The sequence below is a fragment of the Malurus melanocephalus genome, unplaced genomic scaffold (assembly GCF_030028575.1).
Source record: "Malurus melanocephalus ecotype Western Australia unplaced genomic scaffold, MMel_1.1 scaffold_185, whole genome shotgun sequence".
Taxonomy (NCBI): domain Eukaryota; kingdom Metazoa; phylum Chordata; class Aves; order Passeriformes; family Maluridae; genus Malurus; species Malurus melanocephalus.
The window spans coordinates 886,425-904,690 of record NW_026623417.1 but is presented as its reverse complement, the minus strand read 5'-3'; the positions used below and the strand labels follow the sequence as shown (position 1 = coordinate 904,690).

The 18,266-nt window shown below is 36.4% G+C and overlaps 1 protein-coding gene across 2 annotated transcripts in view; it reads left to right on the top strand.

The window, feature by feature from the left end:
• The window catches only part of AGMO (alkylglycerol monooxygenase), a 183,792-nt gene that overhangs the window by 121,136 nt on the left and 44,390 nt on the right, over positions 1-18,266 (top strand). The window contains exon 13 of one of the 2 annotated variants that reach the window (XM_057373098.1): positions 9,677-9,717. The exons of the other annotated variant lie outside the window; for it this stretch is intronic. Coding sequence (XP_057229081.1) covers positions 9,677-9,688 — 12 coding nt within the window. The 3' untranslated portion in view covers positions 9,689-9,717. Of the gene's footprint in view, positions 1-9,676; positions 9,718-18,266 lie in introns of those variants that run through there. 2 annotated transcript variants of the gene reach the window in all.

Genomic DNA, 18,266 nt, shown 5'->3' with positions numbered 1-18,266 from the left:
GCTATACTACATACTTGGTGTGTGAGTGAAAAACATAACTTGGAAATGTTTACATCTGACTGATCTATTTTAAGTAAAAGACGTATATTGTTTAGGTGCTAGTGAGAAGTGTGAGTGTTGTGATTGGCTACTGCACAGAAACTTGCAGACAGGTAATATGTGGAGAGCAAATGAATTGCTACTGTGTAAGTTTARAACTGTAGATGCAAAAGCTAAAATAATATTTAACTCTACGTGGTATAATGAATCTTTATTGGCAACTGGCATTCACAGACTATTTGAAAGGCGGAATTGGCCAGACACAAGTTATTTGGCAGAGATCTTGCCTAGTATATATTTGCAGAGCCTGTCTGCATAAGGATGCTGGCAGGTTTATCCTGATTTCTATTCCAGGTGACAAATTTCTATCCAAGCATATGAGTGATCAAATATTTTCCACTGGAATCTGGGCACTGTAAAATTTCTGAAGCTGAGTAGAAAAATTGAAGGATTTGCTTAAACTATAATGGTCTCCGCATACCAAGGTGATGGCAGAATATTTCCACTTGTGCAGCATCAGGGTGAACTGTGCAGAATTGAACWAAACCTTTTTGTAGAATACTGATTGTATTTTGTTGCTGCTTCTCAGTGGCATCTTCTCCTAACTTAGAAGCTGTGATCACTGTAGTCTTCAGTTAATTCCTGCATGGAAATTAAGCAGTARCATTGGAAAGTACTAGTGCACCAACTATCTACCAAAGCAAAGAACTCAGTTCAAACCAGATGAAAGCTATACCATAATCCTATTAGCGTATTTTTTTCTGATGCTAAGCCAATTAAAAAATAGAATAGTTTCCATTAGTTTATTTGTCTTTCCTGGAGCAATTACAATGCTAAACTTTCCTAAACTATATAAATGTGGAGTCTCCCCTTGTGACAGGTTGTTTAAATTTATAACTAAAGCTAGCATTTCCATCTCCAATAAAAGCCAAACAGACATTTAATTATGGTGCGTGACATTTCTGACTAAAATGGAGCCAACAGAGCCTGTCAGACAGCCCTCATTGTTCATGGATTTTGAACAAATTGGGGATCTGTGAATTTATAGCCAGGTTTTTCTTTACTATTGTTTAAAATAGCACACATGGAAAACACGCCATGGGTGTGTTGTAATTCAGCTTTAATGATGTAACACTTGGTTTCAGTCAATCGTTGGAGGATTGCAGTAACGCTGGTTTAGTGCTTCAGACGTTGCATGTTCCGTAGCAATTATAGTCCAGCTTTCAATAATGGCTGTTGGCGGGGTATCCACAAGTGAAGTCATAGCAATTTTGAGAAAGAGCTAATAAAAATACACCTGCCTTGTAGTGGAAAACGAGCCTTTAATATCTTTGCTTTGAAGTTGAATGAAGCCCACAGCATTAACTAAAAGATATCAGTATTATGATGCAGTAATCCACTCCCCCAGGGGAAGTCAGGCAATTGAAGTATGAAAGGCTACTATTTTCTAATCACATATTTTTTTAGTCACCACAACATCAGGAAGGAAGAATGGAAAATAACAAGGTGATAACAAAAACTGGAAGGGTTGTTAGCTCTAAAATTAGGAATATGCAAAGTGATCCCAAACCATAATTCAGGGATATTACATCTTAAGTGATGCATGAGTYAGTTGCTAGGTTTAATGCAATTTCATTCTTAAATATATCCAAATCCATTTTTAGTTGAAACAATATATGGAATATTAAAACATCATTTAAGGAGGAAAAATAAAGATTTTTTTTGTTCAGACAAATTCTCAGCTTTCTATTCTGAATCAGTTCAGGTTTTGACAATATTTTACTCAGCCATTGATTACTTACAGCAAATCCTCAGTTTGTTTTCTTGAACAAAAGATCTAGGGTGAATTCCTTTTGTCCTTTTGTTACATTTTCTTTTACATTCTAACCTGATATACTTCGTATGTTTTGAATTCTTCTCCATTTTAGGAAGCAGGTGTGGCTACCTCTCTGATGTATACAGTCAAGCTGTGTGTCTTTCTAGAACAGTCTATACAGTAGTTATATGCAGTTATAAACTTCTGCTTGGAAGAAGTGTAACAAAGTATATTTTTCCATAAATGATGGGAAGAAATACAACCTCCTTAACTGCTTCTAAAATGAGAATAGGAACTTGGAAAGTCTGTTCCTSCCTATTGCTGAATTAGTGACTGCTTGGGCAAATGACAGAATCTTTCTTTGTGTTTGTTTAACTGAGCGGAAAATGAATTGAAGAATGCCCACATCCTAATGCATTTATTAGATATGATTACTCTGATGGCAAAGAGCCTCTAGAATTAACCTGTCAAAGGGCCTTGAGGAACTGGAAGTTGCACTGTCAAAGAAAACAGCTTCCCTGCGTCCTTATTTGTTTTTTTCTGCACAGAACTGTTGTGACACCACTCCTGTCACGCAGATGGCTRTGTTGGTCTTATTGTAGTGACCATGCCTAAAGAAACTTCCAGTCAGACATGTTTAAATGCAGCTCAGCTTAGGCTCACAGTTGTTCAGTGTGATATATTATGCAGCTTTTTGCAATCACTGTTGAAATTAAAATCCAAACTGCAAAAAAAAATTGTCTGAGTATATATACAAATGGGCCTCTTATCGTATGTGAGAGAGGATAAGAAATTAAAATGATTGGTATATTCTTAGCAAAACAAGATTAATCTGGATATCAGCAGAGCTGCTTCCATATCAATGACTAGATATAATTTATGAAAAAAACATCTAGAACATTTTGTCAGGAATTTTTTTGCAAGCTGGAGCAGCTCTGGAGCTCACAGGATACAAATGCTACAGTCAGACCTCCAGCTTCAGCTGTGTTAGAGGTTCCTCTTAACCCAAATTTGCGTACCTTCAGGGCTGGGTGTTGCCTCTCATCCTCATCCTCACACTCACCAACGTAGTAGCGTCCTAGAAGTGGAGAATAGAAAGATAAAGGGCGCTTAACCCCATGCTGGTCTGATCAAAACACCATTCCCTGCTAACACAGGAAGAAACATTCATCAAAGGGGTATCACTTGAGTATGATCCTACAAAAACATGCACACATGCTTAACTTCACATTAATGGGGCTATTTAGGTGCGTGAAGTTAAGCATGTGTTTTAAATCTTTGCTGGATTGTAGTCTGTATTTTCCTTTCCACTAACCTGAGCCTTTATGCAGGGGAGTTACCCTACTGGTCTGAAATGCCAAAAATTCCCTCTGCCTATGAAGAAGATTTTATATGTCTGAATTCAGTTTTAGATTGTCCCTAGTTTCCATTAGTTTTTAGTCTTAGTATTTCTCTGGTTTCTATTTTTTGTTTGGGGTTAGTAGTACATTTTTACRAATGTCAAATATCTTGTGTGGACTTTCTCCTTTTTCAGAGTAAGTATACATATGTAATTACTTTTTAAATTAAAACCCAACATAATTATAATTTTATACTTTATACTGAAGTCTGTACTATTAATAATGGTACAGACTTCTAACTTTTCTGCAAGGTTTTACTCTTAAATGAGGCTTTAACTTTCTCTCAACATTGATATGTAATAAGTAAGGGAATTATCTATTTTACTGATTTCTATTTTATCAGAATGAGCAAACTTGTGCTGTGATTGGAAGATTTCCTATTCAATGTTCAATTTAGTAAAAAGAATGTAGAGAAATGCTGAACCAGAGCAAAATAGGCTCTGGAACACAGTGAGCTTTTAAGCAATTATAGTGTTGAATCCTGGAGCTAAATTTAAATACTCGGCAGTCAGTGCTAGTCACAAAAGTTTTGTTTTGCTGGATAAACCACATATATCAGGAAGCCAAGCTGTTACACTTCTTGCAAACTTCATACTACTGTCAGTACATATTTTACTGCTGTTCTTTTCTTTGTAAAATTCAAGTGTGTAATTTTCATTGCTACTCTGAAAGTAAATTGCTATTGAGTCTTGACACCTGCCAGCACTGGTATTCATTTCAAGCTGTAAAACCCTACTTTGAAATAAATATTGGGAAACTCATTAAATGTTGTCAGCTGTGTCATCTGTGTTAGCATAAAATAATACAGCTAAGTATTTCTGGATTCTATTTTTCTACTAAAAAAAGGAGCAAAATTCTTTGTGAACACTTTCTTGTACTTTAAAATTATTTTCTAAAGTCCGCTGATTTATATCAATTCTACACACACACACTATTTTTTCCATGTGTTTCTTTGAGAAGCATGTGCAGTTTCTGGTTTTATACTTAGAAAATTCAATATCCAATTAAAGGATTAAATGGGCCAAGTCAGACAAAAGCTCTGAAACTGAAGTTCCCCTAGCCTCCATTATTTCCAAGCTCAAACAAAAACTAAACTTAAATTAACTTAAAAATTGCATTGTGCTTAAACTCAGTAGAACCTACATTCTGACCCTGACTAGTTCTGGATAACTCCCATTTGTTTCAGGTGAATGGAATGCAAATATCTAGGGAAATTATTTTTTGTTATATTAGGAATTTCGTTAATGCTTATAGTCATCTCTGCTTTACTCTTTACTGTGAGGAATCTGCTGTTTATCTGCTCCGTGCTTATGTATACTGTGTGTAACCAATGTTCCTGGATCTGGACTGAGAGGTGCCATAATCAAATCACACACATTCAGCGGGTGATTTCAGCTGGAAAGTGTATGCAATTTCATGTTAATTTCTTGCTGTGTTGATAGACTTATTTTTCAGAAGGTGAAAGGGAGAATATGAGAGGGGAAAATAAAATAATCTYGTTATTAGCTTGACGAGCTCTTTGTACTTATGGTCCTGCAAACTCAAGTCTCCAATCCAGATCCAAAAAAAGGTTCTAWTTTTTTTTTTCCTCAAAGGGAACAAAATGCTGCATAGTAATGTCTGACAGATAACTTGTGATCATCACACATTTTTCTTGAACTTTCACCAATTCCAATCCTAGTGAGTTCAAACTTCTTGTCTTGATCTTCGGATCTTCCATCCAAATTCCCACTCTCCTCCATGCTCCTATCCACATGGAGTTGTCTCCCATCACCACCCTTTTCATTGGGAAGGTTAATCTTTAGCCTGTGCCTGATGGTTTAGATGTCTTTTCTATCTTGTTAATCATTTGTTGAACTGATCTCTGCAGTTATTATTTACTAATGTCTCCCTACAAATCCTCTCAGGATCTGTTTGAGGRCTTCTTAAAAACTGGAACCAGTGTGTTAGAGCGTTGGCCAAAAACCCTTTTWGGTGGCTGCTGGCTCAAGGCAGCACAGGGTACAAGCATACTTTACAATCGTCTCTCTTCTCTGTGAGCTCTTCTTTGTCATTATGGGTTTTCAGCTCATAAAAGGCAGTTTGATGCTTGCTTGTAATCCTTCACTTACTGAAACCCTGATTCTGATTTCAGCTGCACAAATTGACTTTGGTGAAGTAGTAAACGGAGAAGGCTACCCAAATGAGTTGCTGAATTGCAGGTTAATTGGCACTGTTAGTGCTGTTAGTAGGTGATTTTCAGCCAAAGATAAATTATTAATGTGACCTTTCTGAGGGCCCTGTCCTGAGCCATGCAGCAGATGTGTTGTGGTGGCTGAGAAGGAAAAACTCTGAAAGCAATTACACAGTGTAGTTTGTCCTGGAAATAATCGGGGAATCCTTCAAATAGTATTAGAGACTGTTGCTATGATGAAACCTGTGAATCTCTGTACAAGACTAGAAATGGAAGTTAGCGGCTCAGAGAGAAGCATGTGGCTGAATTTATGTTGGGAGAACGGAAAAAAGTTGTAGATAACAGCCCAGGGGCACACACCTTTCATGCTCAGAATCGTGGCCTCAAGCAGAGGTGTTAAATCTGTGTTTCCAGACTGAAAAATTTTACGTCACCTCTGAGACAAATTCAGGCTTCCTGATGGAGCCATCTGATGGAAGATTTGAGCAGGGAGTTGGATTATGATCATATAAATTAGACCAGATTTTCTGAAGAGGAAATAATGCAGCCATATACGTTTACTGAGTTGGTTTTTTAAGTGAAATGTCATGATGAAGTATATAGACACTCTGCAAGTTGCTTTGAAGTATAATTTATAGCTGCTAGACATACTAAGGAAGGCAAATTGTATATTGAAATTTTTGTAGGAAATAGGCAATGAYTAAGCATTAATCAGCCAAATAAGAATTTTGCTACTTTTTGGTAAATAACAATGCTTGCCATTTTACATGTACAGCTAACTTCTAGCACAGAATGATAGCTACTGAACTTGAGCCCCTTGAAGCATTGAATTTTCTTGGATCTGCCCAATAAAATCACTAACGTTTGCGTGTCCAAATTAGTTTAATCTAGGCATAAGTCCATGGGAAAAAACTGACCCTGTATTTTTGCATTTTTAGTCATAAATCAAATAGATTTTCTGTTTTTTACTTCAATGTTTTACATTTAGAGTGTATGAATCTCAATGTTGTAGCTTTTCTGTGTATTTTACAGATTGCACCTGGCAGTCTGACAGAAAGCTGTCAAAGTAAATGATCAGAATTAATTACCATTGAGTAGAGTAAAAATTAGGGATGTAGAACTCATGGGAGCTCCACAGAGTAATATACTACTTTGTACTTCCCTATGTTACGGTTCATTAGGTGTAYAAATAAATCTTTTCAATGCACTTTGGCAGTATGGAAGTGAATTGTCGTTTTAAATTAAAATCTCATTAGTGAGATATATACACCTTGATATCAGAAATACACTTATTTTTGTATTGATGCCATGTTATTGAATTAACTGTCAGTGTTCTCCAGTCACCTGGACTAGATAACAATCAAAAAATATGTGAMATGATTCTATTCATTTTGAATTTGAACTTTCCTGTACCTCTTCCCATTGCTGTATACCCCAGGGAAAAGAATTCCTTTATTAAGACTGAAGCCTAAAATTCCACTGCCTCAGCTCTTAAGAGAATTGTAGAAAATGAAGAACCCTGCYTCCAAGAGAGGTTGAAGAAGGGAAAAATAGCCATTTTACAGGCCTTGGGGGATTAATAAATCTTCCCATATTCCTTGGAATCCCATTGAACTAAAGTTACAGTGAGGCCATGGAGACAAAGGTCCTGTGTCTCTTTCTCTTCTGATCAAAGTAGAAAATATATATTTTCCCCACTTCTTTTGTCTCTCAATCCCTATTTCATCATTTGTTTTATAGATTGGAAATTCACAGTTTCAGTTTAGCGAATTAATTTAGCAAATAAAAATTAATGATAAGGGTTTTGACACTATTATGGTTAGAGAATCCTACATATTGAAAGTAAAAATCTCTCTGTTTATGTGGRAGACTTTGTAAAAAATTTCTGTAATCTGAAAATACATTGTTTATGTCCATGTTGGAAAGATCAAAACAGATTGTCAATCTGAAAAAGGTAGATTAAGAGAATTAAAGAATTTGCATGTTCTCATCTAAGAACTGCCACCCTAATATGCCTGCAGTGTGCCTATTGCCTATTTGAAAAGAATTCATCCATTGAATGCAGCAGAAGTGTTGGCCAGACTTTTGTAAACCTGGCTGTAAGGACAGAAAAGAGGGGAAGGTCAGYGGAGAGTGTGTGATCAGGGGAAAAAAGCCCCCACATTTTTGGATAAAATGAGCTACTTTCAAAAGTATTTTTCAGGCTAGCCACATCTAGGAGACAAAAATGAAAGGGTGGGGAGCTGTGGAACAGGCCAGCAAAGGAAACAAGAAAAGAAAAAAGCGTAAAAAATTCCAAAATATAATATTAATAGTTCAACGGAAATTAGCAATAAAATCACAGTGCTTTGACTCACTGCAAAAGGAGAAAGTGGACATCACTGAAGGGTGAACTAAGGTAACCCTTTCATTTTCCTTAAGCAGCAGAATGCAAAGGGTGGTAAAGAAGGTTTGTTTCCTTTGAAAATGCCAGTCTCTGTGTTAGAATAGCTCAGCTGTGCATTTGGAATGCGTAGCAGCCTTGTATTGGGGGCTAGGAGCTGCGAACAGAATGCAAACATGAAAGAGCAATGTGAATATTGCTTTCATAGAACATTTAACATATAATAGTAACTCACACTGACTGTGTCAGCTGCGTGTCACTGCTGTGTCACCATCGGGGTTTGCTAGCACTCTTACCTGCCTGTGCTCCACTTGCACAGATAGAACTGACTAAACAAAGGACAAAAAGGGAGGAAGAATGTGTGCAAAGACTTTTTTTGGTAAGAAAAGCAGGTAAGGGAGCAGAGAATGTAACACTTGTTATATAGRAAAGAAATATGGGTCAACTTTCCCTTGTGAACTTGGTCATTCTGTCAGGCCTCTTTGTGTGCTTTGCATGCTCATACTGGTTTGGCAATAGTGGAAGACTCAATCTTTTATTCTAATAAAATATCACTTTCACAGAAGTCCTTTGGGGCTTTTTATTTGTGGAAATTAATGAGTTACCTTATAGAAAGATCAGAAATTTTGAATGTATGGATGCCAAAAGACTTAATGGCGGATGTGGTTTCAGGTCAAAAAGGAAAAAAATGACATAGACATCTCTGAGGGATTGTTGACYATGGTTTGTTGTAGTGGCATCTAATTTAAGGCATCAAAGTTTATTTTGGAGCTGGTCCCAAGTGACTTATATAAGTCTGTCTGTCATCTCCCATTAGTATGTTTCAGTTGCAAAAGGATGTGGGAAAAAACAGTGGATTGGATATTAAATGAAGCTTGGATCCAAAATAAAGGAAATGCTTCCATCTACCAGAGGGTCCTTCCACAAAAAAAGCAAACCCCATTTTTCTCACTCCCAAAATATGTCTTTTAACCATTAAATGATGCCGTTATTATAAACTTTCTATAAAAATATAATTTATTGCATATGAGCTTAATGACACTTCTTTATAGATAGTACTTTCTGTCAAGAACTGTTTCATGTTGTCATCACTATGAAGTTACTTGAATGTTGCAGCATAACATGTATTCCCTAACATTGTCAGGAAACGTTGACTCATTTCTATATCCAAGACCAAGAGTAAATTCCAGTACAGATTTAGGAACAAAATCTTGTCAGATTTGCTTCATTATAAACTTTTAAAGGAAAATACTATGTGTCTTTTCAGAAATTTTAACTTGTTAACTCAGTTTGAAATCTGTATTCTTAGCAATATATTCTAMCAATTCAATATTCAGAAGTAGTATTAAAAGATTAATGAGATTACATGGTGCTAAATGTATTCTTTCTACTCACAGTTATAGTAAAAAGCATCCATCATGTCACTGACATCTTCTTCCCTTTCAGTTGAAGTGTGGTGAACCATTTGTTAAAGTGCCAAGAAACATTTAAAAATCAAAGGTAAAGACAAGAAGGTCATTCATGGCTATTTACTCCCCACTGAAATGAATACGGAAGAATGTTATTTTTCATGAAATTCCACTTTTCTTCATTTTTTAAAGAGATAAATGGAGAAAATAAGAGGACACAGACATTAACTTAGAAATGGGATTAATATCTATGTGTTCATGTGTATGTAAACAAAAATAAAATACACATGTATTTATTGAATGCATAAAGTAATACACATGCACAAGTGTTCTATATATTTATGTAGTATGCAATATAATGTACAATATATGGTATGAAATGCACTAAAAAATGAATCAGTATTTATCTTCATAATGATAAACTGGATCATTGTTCGCCCTTTTTCTTGCCTTTAGACTTTCTTCTGAAGTATTTTGAGTTTGGTTTTGCCTATCAAAAATGCAGTAATAGAGGTATGGTGACAACTTGCTAGCACTTAGAGATGCATTGATGTTTCTTGATATGTTGTTTGGTACTAAAGGGTTGTTTTCTTCCATTTTATGATTGAGAAAACAAAATCCTTGAAAAATAGTCACTTAGCTTTAAATATTTGCTCTGAGTTTTGCAAAAGAAGCATCCTAATCCCTTTTGTTAAAAAAATGAAAAAAGACAAAAACTGCTCAAAGTGAGCCTGAAATCGCCAKCTGTGCTGTCCTATTTTTTGTCTTCCAGGTAAACTAATATTGAGTTATTTATGTCCAAATCTGTCTGTGCTGTTTTGTTTCATGTTCGGGGTTTTTCTTGTTACTACTGCTCCTGTCTAATCAGCAATTTGCTAGACATCACTCCTTTTTTAATGAAAACCCACCAAGTGCTTACTCAACACCAATATTTTTTTAACARTGGGTATGTTGCTCTTGTGTTGAGATGTTCAAGGGGGAATATTTTAAACAGTAAAATTTCATTGCATTTTTGATTTGGTCTTTTCAATTCATATTTCTAGATTGTAAATTCACCTGTTAGTCTTGCAGCACTGCTGTGTGCTGTAGCCATCAGCAGCAGTATGCTCAAACAAGACTGGATAATTAATAAATTTAGACAGGGATTRAGTTCATTCTTTATGTATTAGGTTGGATTCTTAAAAGCACCCTAGTAAACAGAGTATTGAAATACTGAGAGCCTCTGAATACACCCTAAGTCATCTTTAGCCAATCTGGTGACAGGTGCATAGGAGTACAGACTGAGCCATATGCTTGGATTTAGTGATGGGACATAAAAACTAACAGAACTGAGAGTAATTCAGCCAGGAATGGTAACATCTAATAGCACGCTTTTCTACTTTTTGTTCTTTACACCTCACAGGTGCAAAATGTGCATAGTATTCCAATTGAAAAAAAGAAAAAAAAAGAAGACATGAAGTAATACTTGATGAATTGTAATTGATAGCATTTGAAAAATAATTGGTTACTCCCCAGTCAAGTTCTCAAACTGTTCAGTCTAAAAAGTCACTTTACTATTTTCATTATTGAGTTATAGGGAATCCACAGCTGAGGAATATGCATTATCTCAGTGTAGCAATGAGATAATTGCAGTTTGTGCATGGAATGTTTTCATTACCAGCTTTCATGATGGACCTCATGTTTTCATGGGAACACAAAGGAAAAATGCTAGAGTGCTTACCATCAACTGAAGCCAACATGGCATTCAACATGAAACCAAAAAAAAATGTAATTGATAACAAAATTTGGTTCTGTCTTTGAACTTCTCATGGGAATCATACTGTAAAAACAAAAAGCTCCCAAATGCTTAAGGTTTTTATATAGAAACTATGACTTTGACAGTTGAAGATGTGATGTTAAATTTCATTTGAATTCTTCTGCGTAATATCTGGTGATTATTTTTATACCAGCACACAATTAAGAAAGACCTGTCAGCCTGGATCTGGGGGACTGCAGCATACTTTTTATTTCAACTCTAAATATCAGCTGTCCATGAAACTTGGCTGTTTCGATTTTATAGGTTTGTGGTCAAGAATGGCGTGGCTAATTCCTAGTAGCTATGTGCTGATGGTACACTAACTTGTATTCTATGAGTGCTGATTTTCAATCAGTGATCACACTTAAACAAAAAGAGACTGGAAATTTCTCTCTGATTCGGGAAAAAGGCCTCATTTCTCTAGGAAATTATTGCAAATTCTCATAGTAACACTACACAAGTTACAAGCATGGACAGATTTAGCTATTGTACATTAGCACGAATGGTATCACTGATTTTGGGTAAGGATTGTATGAGATTTGTACCTGAAAAGCTTTTCAGAAAAGTGACAAATAGTAAATGATAGAAAAACATGAAAACTTATTATTGCCTTTCCATTTGTATCCAAACAAACCTCTTTTCAGACGGAAATGTGAATTTTCAGGTACTAGCATGTTTACAGTAAATTTTATGTTATGTACACTTAAATATAGATATTTAAAGTACTTCAGCTTTCAAATGCATGTGTTGCATATAAGAAGCTTTCATTGTTATTGGAAGGGTCTTTTAGATTATGAAGGTCTTTTCCTAAAGTAAACTATGRCAGTCATGTMAAAGAAACTTTTATGGGTTTGCACATATTTAAGGGTAGTTATAGATACTTAGGAGAGTTGTCAAGCTGCAAATGGTTTAGGAAATAGTGACAATAATGATTCTGTGACTGCATTCCAAAATCTTTATGTGGCTGATTGTCTTGAGGTATTTTCCATATCCCTCAGAGAGAGCTCAGAGTAAGGGGAAGTGAGGCAGGACAAGAAATTYTGCTGGTTTCCAGGACCCTGCTGCTCCAAGGCTAGACAGTTTAGGATGTTTAGTAGTTTTATCACAGGGGGACTTGGCAGTTTCAGCCTTGGCTGTCTTCCTTGGCTGCAATGCACTAGGGCCACCACTGTGCACAGCAGATGAAAGGTAAGATGAGGGATATGCAAGGAACTTTGGGATTGCCCTCTAGCTTTGCACTGTTGTCTGCATTAATCAAGAAATGGGTTGCTATTTTAGCCAGCTGCACTCTWAAGGATTCAAGGACACCCGAAATTCATAGCAAACAGTAAGCAAAATAAGAAACATTATAAAAATAATTGGGATATTTTGGCTCTTCATTACTTACTTGCCATTTAATAGAGTCAAACAAAAAACTGTTGCCTAAATATTGCTGCTGTTCAAAATTCTATTGCCTGGCAAACAGCACACTTTTTCTCTGAAAAGTATTAAAAACTACAAAAAACTTTCAGGTACATGAAGCATAACAAGTTGCAAGGCTTGTTTGTAGTGGTAGAATGGTGACATAGTTAGTGCTATATTGCTTTGGTGCCTAAGTTAAGCTTGAGTTTTCCCAGGCCTTTTACCCTTGTGGACAAGTTCTTACAAACTGCAAGAGGAATTTCCTTCAGGAAAATAATAATTTTAAAGCCCTTCACATATTTCGTTGTTATTCCAGCAGAAATCCAACTTTTAGGTCCTTTGATCAGATATTTGAAAAGGAGGTCCCTGCTCAGTGAACAATGTGCACARTCCTTTTGTGTGCAGTGGTATTACACCAATGAATGCATTTCACAAGCACTTGTGAAACTTTATCCTTATACAAAACACAGAAAGTCCCTCCTTATTTTCCCTCCTACGTGAAATTCTCTCCAGCCCCTGTCTGTAGTAAGCCATGTCCTTCTCATCCTCTGTCCAGTTCTTTCCCTACCATACCAGCAGGGCTATCAGATACTGAGGAGATGGACTAGTTTCACCCTTCATTGTGTACTGAGATGAATATGATGGAGAGCTACAGATTCACAGAAACACAATAAGTGAGATGATGGGTTTTGCTCTTAAGGGCCCAGAATACCACTCAAACCTGATGGAATTAGTGACAATGAAGATTGAACTGTAGGGCTGCAAGAATCTCAGATAGAAAGCTTCTAATCCTTCTCCTTTCCTCAGGCTAATCCTCTCTCTTCCCTTCCCCTAACAGCCCTTCTGGCAGATGGCTTTCTAATGTTTTCCAAAGACTTTGAACAGTAGTCATTCCCCAGGCAATATATTTCAGTATTTAATTGTTCTTGYAATTAAAAAAGCTACTAAGCCTGAATCATGCTGGCTATCTCTTGTCCCGTTTTATGTGGATATATTTTTATTCAGTTTGTTTCTCATACAACTATGTTAGTTATGATTTAAACATGTATTTGTGAGGATATTTATAGATATACATATTTATATCTGTTTATAAATAGTTTATTTGACCTTTTGTTACAGCATGTTTCAAATATTTACTGTGCATTCCATCTTGTCTTTGGAATCCAAGATTTAGGATAATTTAATACCCTTTCTTCATAATGATGGTTTTGTTGTTGTGCTGTGTTGGTGTGATGGGGTTCTTTTTAGGATTTRCCTCCTTTGTATTKGGTTTTTTAAARTATTATGARCWCTCCTTAATGCCTTTTCACCTTTGRTAAGTTTTCCTTAAAAACTTAAAGCCARTTATGTAAGTTCATTGGAAATTTCATTGCTGAAGTGAATTTAATTGGTTTAATTTCTTTCATAATCCTTCTTCCTATCCTAATTCTTCCAATATCCTAAGGTAATATTTCATGGTCACTGTGACCTCAGTCATCACATTATGTTTTGATATTCTTATTGTGTTACTCCTGAAAGTGAGGACCAAATACAGAGGGTTATTCCTTCTTATTTTTACTTTTATTTACTTACTTTTACTTTTCTTACTTTTTATACTTTCTATCTCAAGAAATCATGTTGTAGTAAGAAAGCTTAAAGGACAAGCTAGGTAGTGCTTAATTTTTTATCCCAACCAAGATGTGATCATAGTTAGGTTTTTGCATTATTATCATGATTCATATAATGGATTTGCTCACAGAAAATCTCATACTCAATAAAATAAATTATTAAGCAGCTGAGATGTTGGATATGATATTCAACAATATTAGCTTGGACTTGTCACATCTTGTCAAGTAAAATTGACTCGAAATAGAAATRCAGACTTTTATKAAGRTTTGGTATCACAGTGAATATTTTTMTAGTCTCCTTGAGCAGAGGCAGTAGATTTTCATATGTTCCAAACATTTGCAGGTAATTTTCTTATTATGACTTTTAGCATTATCTAGAAGTTAAATATATAGAGTAGACTAAATTAAATATTATTCAAATAATCCATTAACAAGCGATTTTGAACTTAATCATTAATGACATGCTATAAGCAGTAAGAACTAAATCACATGAGAATCAATTAATTGGCATTATCAAGAAGTCTGTAAAAACAATTACTAAAGCAAAAGTCTTTAAGGTTCTGAAGCATTGCACTACGTGGAAGACAAGGAGCAGGCAGCAGAAATTCTATAAACCAGGAATTTTGCCAAACCTTCTCAGGCTGAAGTCCAAATGAAATTTTTTTTAACCCAGCCAGATTTTCCATACTGAACCAAGGAAATTGCAGCCCAGCAAAGTCTTAGGAGCCCTTGCCTACACTTCATTGTGAGTGGATGTCTGTCTTTTCTCTTTTAATAGTGTCTGTATTAGATACCAACAAAAATGTGTGCTAACAGRCTGACAGAAAATAAGATGTGAAAATACTGGAAATGGTGCTTGCATAACACAATTTATGATGTGATGTGCATAATGCACAAACTGGGGTTCTGGTGCTGCAAAAGTTTACATACGTTATTAACATTATGTACGTGAGTAATTCCTGGAGGATTAGATTGTGTAAGTCTCACTCAAGTTACGGTTATTTGAACATGTTTATTACTGCAAGTCTCAGYTTGCTTATCAGGAGGAATGAAAGCACAATAACTTTCAAAGATCTGTAACAAACACATTGCTGTTTGTTTATTATAATGCTCTTGTAGTCATTTGTTTTCTTAATGGCACAATGTTTTCCTTCATTTGACAGCCTCATCTSAGCACACTTACTCATTTGAACCCATGGTTTAGACTTAGTTGTCACTAGTATGCTTTAGTCATTATGCTGAAAATCCAAAATAGTTCCTAACCCAAAATTTAATCATTCTTTCAGTTAGCAGAACTAAAGTTGTCTCATAAAGTCGTCAAAATAAAGTAGGTAATTACACTCCTTAGGTGTAGGTGAGAAATGGGAAATTGTGCAGGAGCAGATAAGAGAAAAAAGAAAATGGAAAGTCTATATGCAGCATCCCCTCAGTAAGTAGATCCTGATGGCTGAAAGGTGCTGAGATGATAAATGGGCAAAGACCAGCCTGGTCTGCCATGACTTCTGGGGCACAGGTCATTCACACCCTAATGACTTGGACAACTGTAATGAAGGAAAACAAAAGAATGAAAACCATTGCTAATGTGGTTGTAACCATCCTGTAAGAAAAGGGAACCTAAATAACCATAGCTTTGATCATTTTCTGCAACTGATTCTTTTTTTTTTTTTTGAGCTTTTAATGTTTATTTCTGTAACATTACAGACTGAAAAAGAAATTCTTTAAATGAAAACCAAACCTGATCCACCAAACATGAGCCAAATTGTTCAGATGAATAGCTGCTCCCTGTTGCAGATGCTTCTGAAATAATTAGCCTGAGAAAGAGCAAAATAGATTTTACTTTGACATACAACTGATGAGTGATGACTTAGTTGTGTATAGAAGATGATTTGCTGTTTTGACTCTAAAAAGAGTACACTGGAAGCACTCATATGTCCTAGATGACCACCAATAAACATGATTTAAATGAACATTTTCTTACCTTTTGAAGGAGGATGGGGCCCCTTGTTGGTATATGAGTCTGCATATGTGTTCTTTTGAGGGCTATAGCTGTATCAAATGATAAATAGCACAGAAATACATTCTTGTCAGAATAGTGTAATTTGCTATCCATTTGCTATCCAGTTCTTGGTATAGAACTGATTTCAAATGCCTGAATTATGGAGACTTCTTACCCAGAATTATATTCCAACTGGTGCTGTGGATAAGGTAAAATAATTTAATGGCTGCTCTTTCAAGTAGGGGCAGGAAAACAGTCATAGAGCAGAGCATCAGGAAGCAGGAGGTCTGTAAGGTTCCTGCTGGGGATGCCTGTGATGTGAGGAAGTCCTTCAGAGGGTGGAACCTGATCTTGTSTCTCCTACCTATAACTACTGAAACAAAACTGGGGAGATTTTGAAGCAACTGTCTTTCAAGGTGAGGGAGTACTGTTCTCTGATAACATCTGTCAGATTGCAAACTGTAGTCCTGTCCTGATTTGATGCTGATGTGCATGGCTGAAGGTTAAACCCCAGCTGGGTCCTGGTGGTAACTCTGAGTGTTTTCTGTATGAAGGAGTTCGAGGATTTTCTGTATGAAAAAGTTGCAGCCACTGATCTAAGACTAGTTGAAATCATATTATGATTTGTATACAGTTTGAAATAAGTATATTTCAAGTATATTGATAGATGATGTCAAGTCCAGGCAGCTTTGGCAAATACAGCTTATTCATGGATGACACAAAAGTCCCTTTCTTTGGCGCTTTTTTTTTTTTTTTTTTTTTTTTTTTGTTGTTGTTGTTGTGTTGGAGGAATGGGTTGGTTAGTTGGTTGGTTTATTGGATTTCGTTGTTTTGTTTTTCCACTCTCTCAATTACTGTATTACACTGTAGTGACTAGACAGTGAATAATTCATGGGCACCCTGACACAATCTGCCTACCCCTCTTCAACTTGTAAGCATTTGGGAGCTCAGTCACAGGCACTCCTTCAGCTGAAAGGAGTAATTGAGTCAATACAAACACTCACTGCCTAAACAAGTGTATTTTTTTTAACAATTTTCACCAAAAAAAAAGGCAGTTTGTGCATTCTCTCTTTCCTGGAGATGGCATTCTGTTGATCCTCCATTAATTGCTGGAGGGTTACAGCAGCACAGACTGAACTCCTCCCTAGCACAAGCTGTGACAGGTCAGTGGGAACAGTGCCTTTCCAGCAGCTCTGACAGGTCTCATTCAGAGCAAAACCTGTTTGTGGAATTTTATTTCTAGCTTCATTCCTTGGAAAGTCTTGTAACACAACTTTGCAAGATGTTGGGAAAAAGTCTGAAGAGCTTTTTAGTCTCATGACCAACAATTTCATAATGTTTAGAATGACCTCACAGATTGGAGGKAATAAGGGCTCAAAAGTTTCTGTGGCTGTGAACAGCCAGAGGGGCAGATGCTCTGCTAGACCTTCCAGTTCTCCTGCTGACTTGGTGACAGGCTGCAGGAAACCTGTGTGCATGCACGGTCTCACCCCAACCCCTGGGTATGGATGTTTTGGTGAGGCTCCARTCCATTTTAACAGGCACTTTGCCATGCTCAGACAGGTCCATCCTGTGTGAAAAGCAGTTTCAGAGTCACTCTTGGTCACTGTGAGCCCTGGCAGGAGCTGCCCCTGTGCTGTCTGTGGGCAGCTCTGAGGCTCCGTGTCAGAGCCCTGAGCCTGCAGCAGAGAACCTTCCATGAGGCTCTGTGTGGAGATACGAAACATGCTCTTTGGCTTGGGGTGTGCACCAAAGACATTTTAGGCTTCAAACTGTGCAACCACTGAAATAAYAGTTTCATTCATATTAGCTTTTACTGAATGAATATAATTTTTAGAATTTGGACTATTTAACTGATATTGGGTAAGAGCTATTGCTCTAACAATAGGCATTGTGCATGATCATCTTTCACATAAATCTTTCTATTAGTTTTGTGAATTGGAAATCGCTGGAGACTGGGAGGGTGTTCTGGAAAGTTATTGCTGCATGCTTGCCCTGTACTTGCATTCTTTCTTAGGTATTCACTTTTGGCCACTGTTATGAATACTGAGATAAACAGCCTTTTTGATTTTACTAAGTATTTCCTTCATAATAGTCTTAAGAAATGAGCAGAACAAAAAGAAACCTACCTGGCTGCTTTTTTCAGGTAAATTCATTCCAAAGATGCAAATATTTTGAAATCATTTTACATGCATTGCATGTTCAATGTGGTCGGTTCCATTCAGTCTGCACAAATGCATCAGGCAG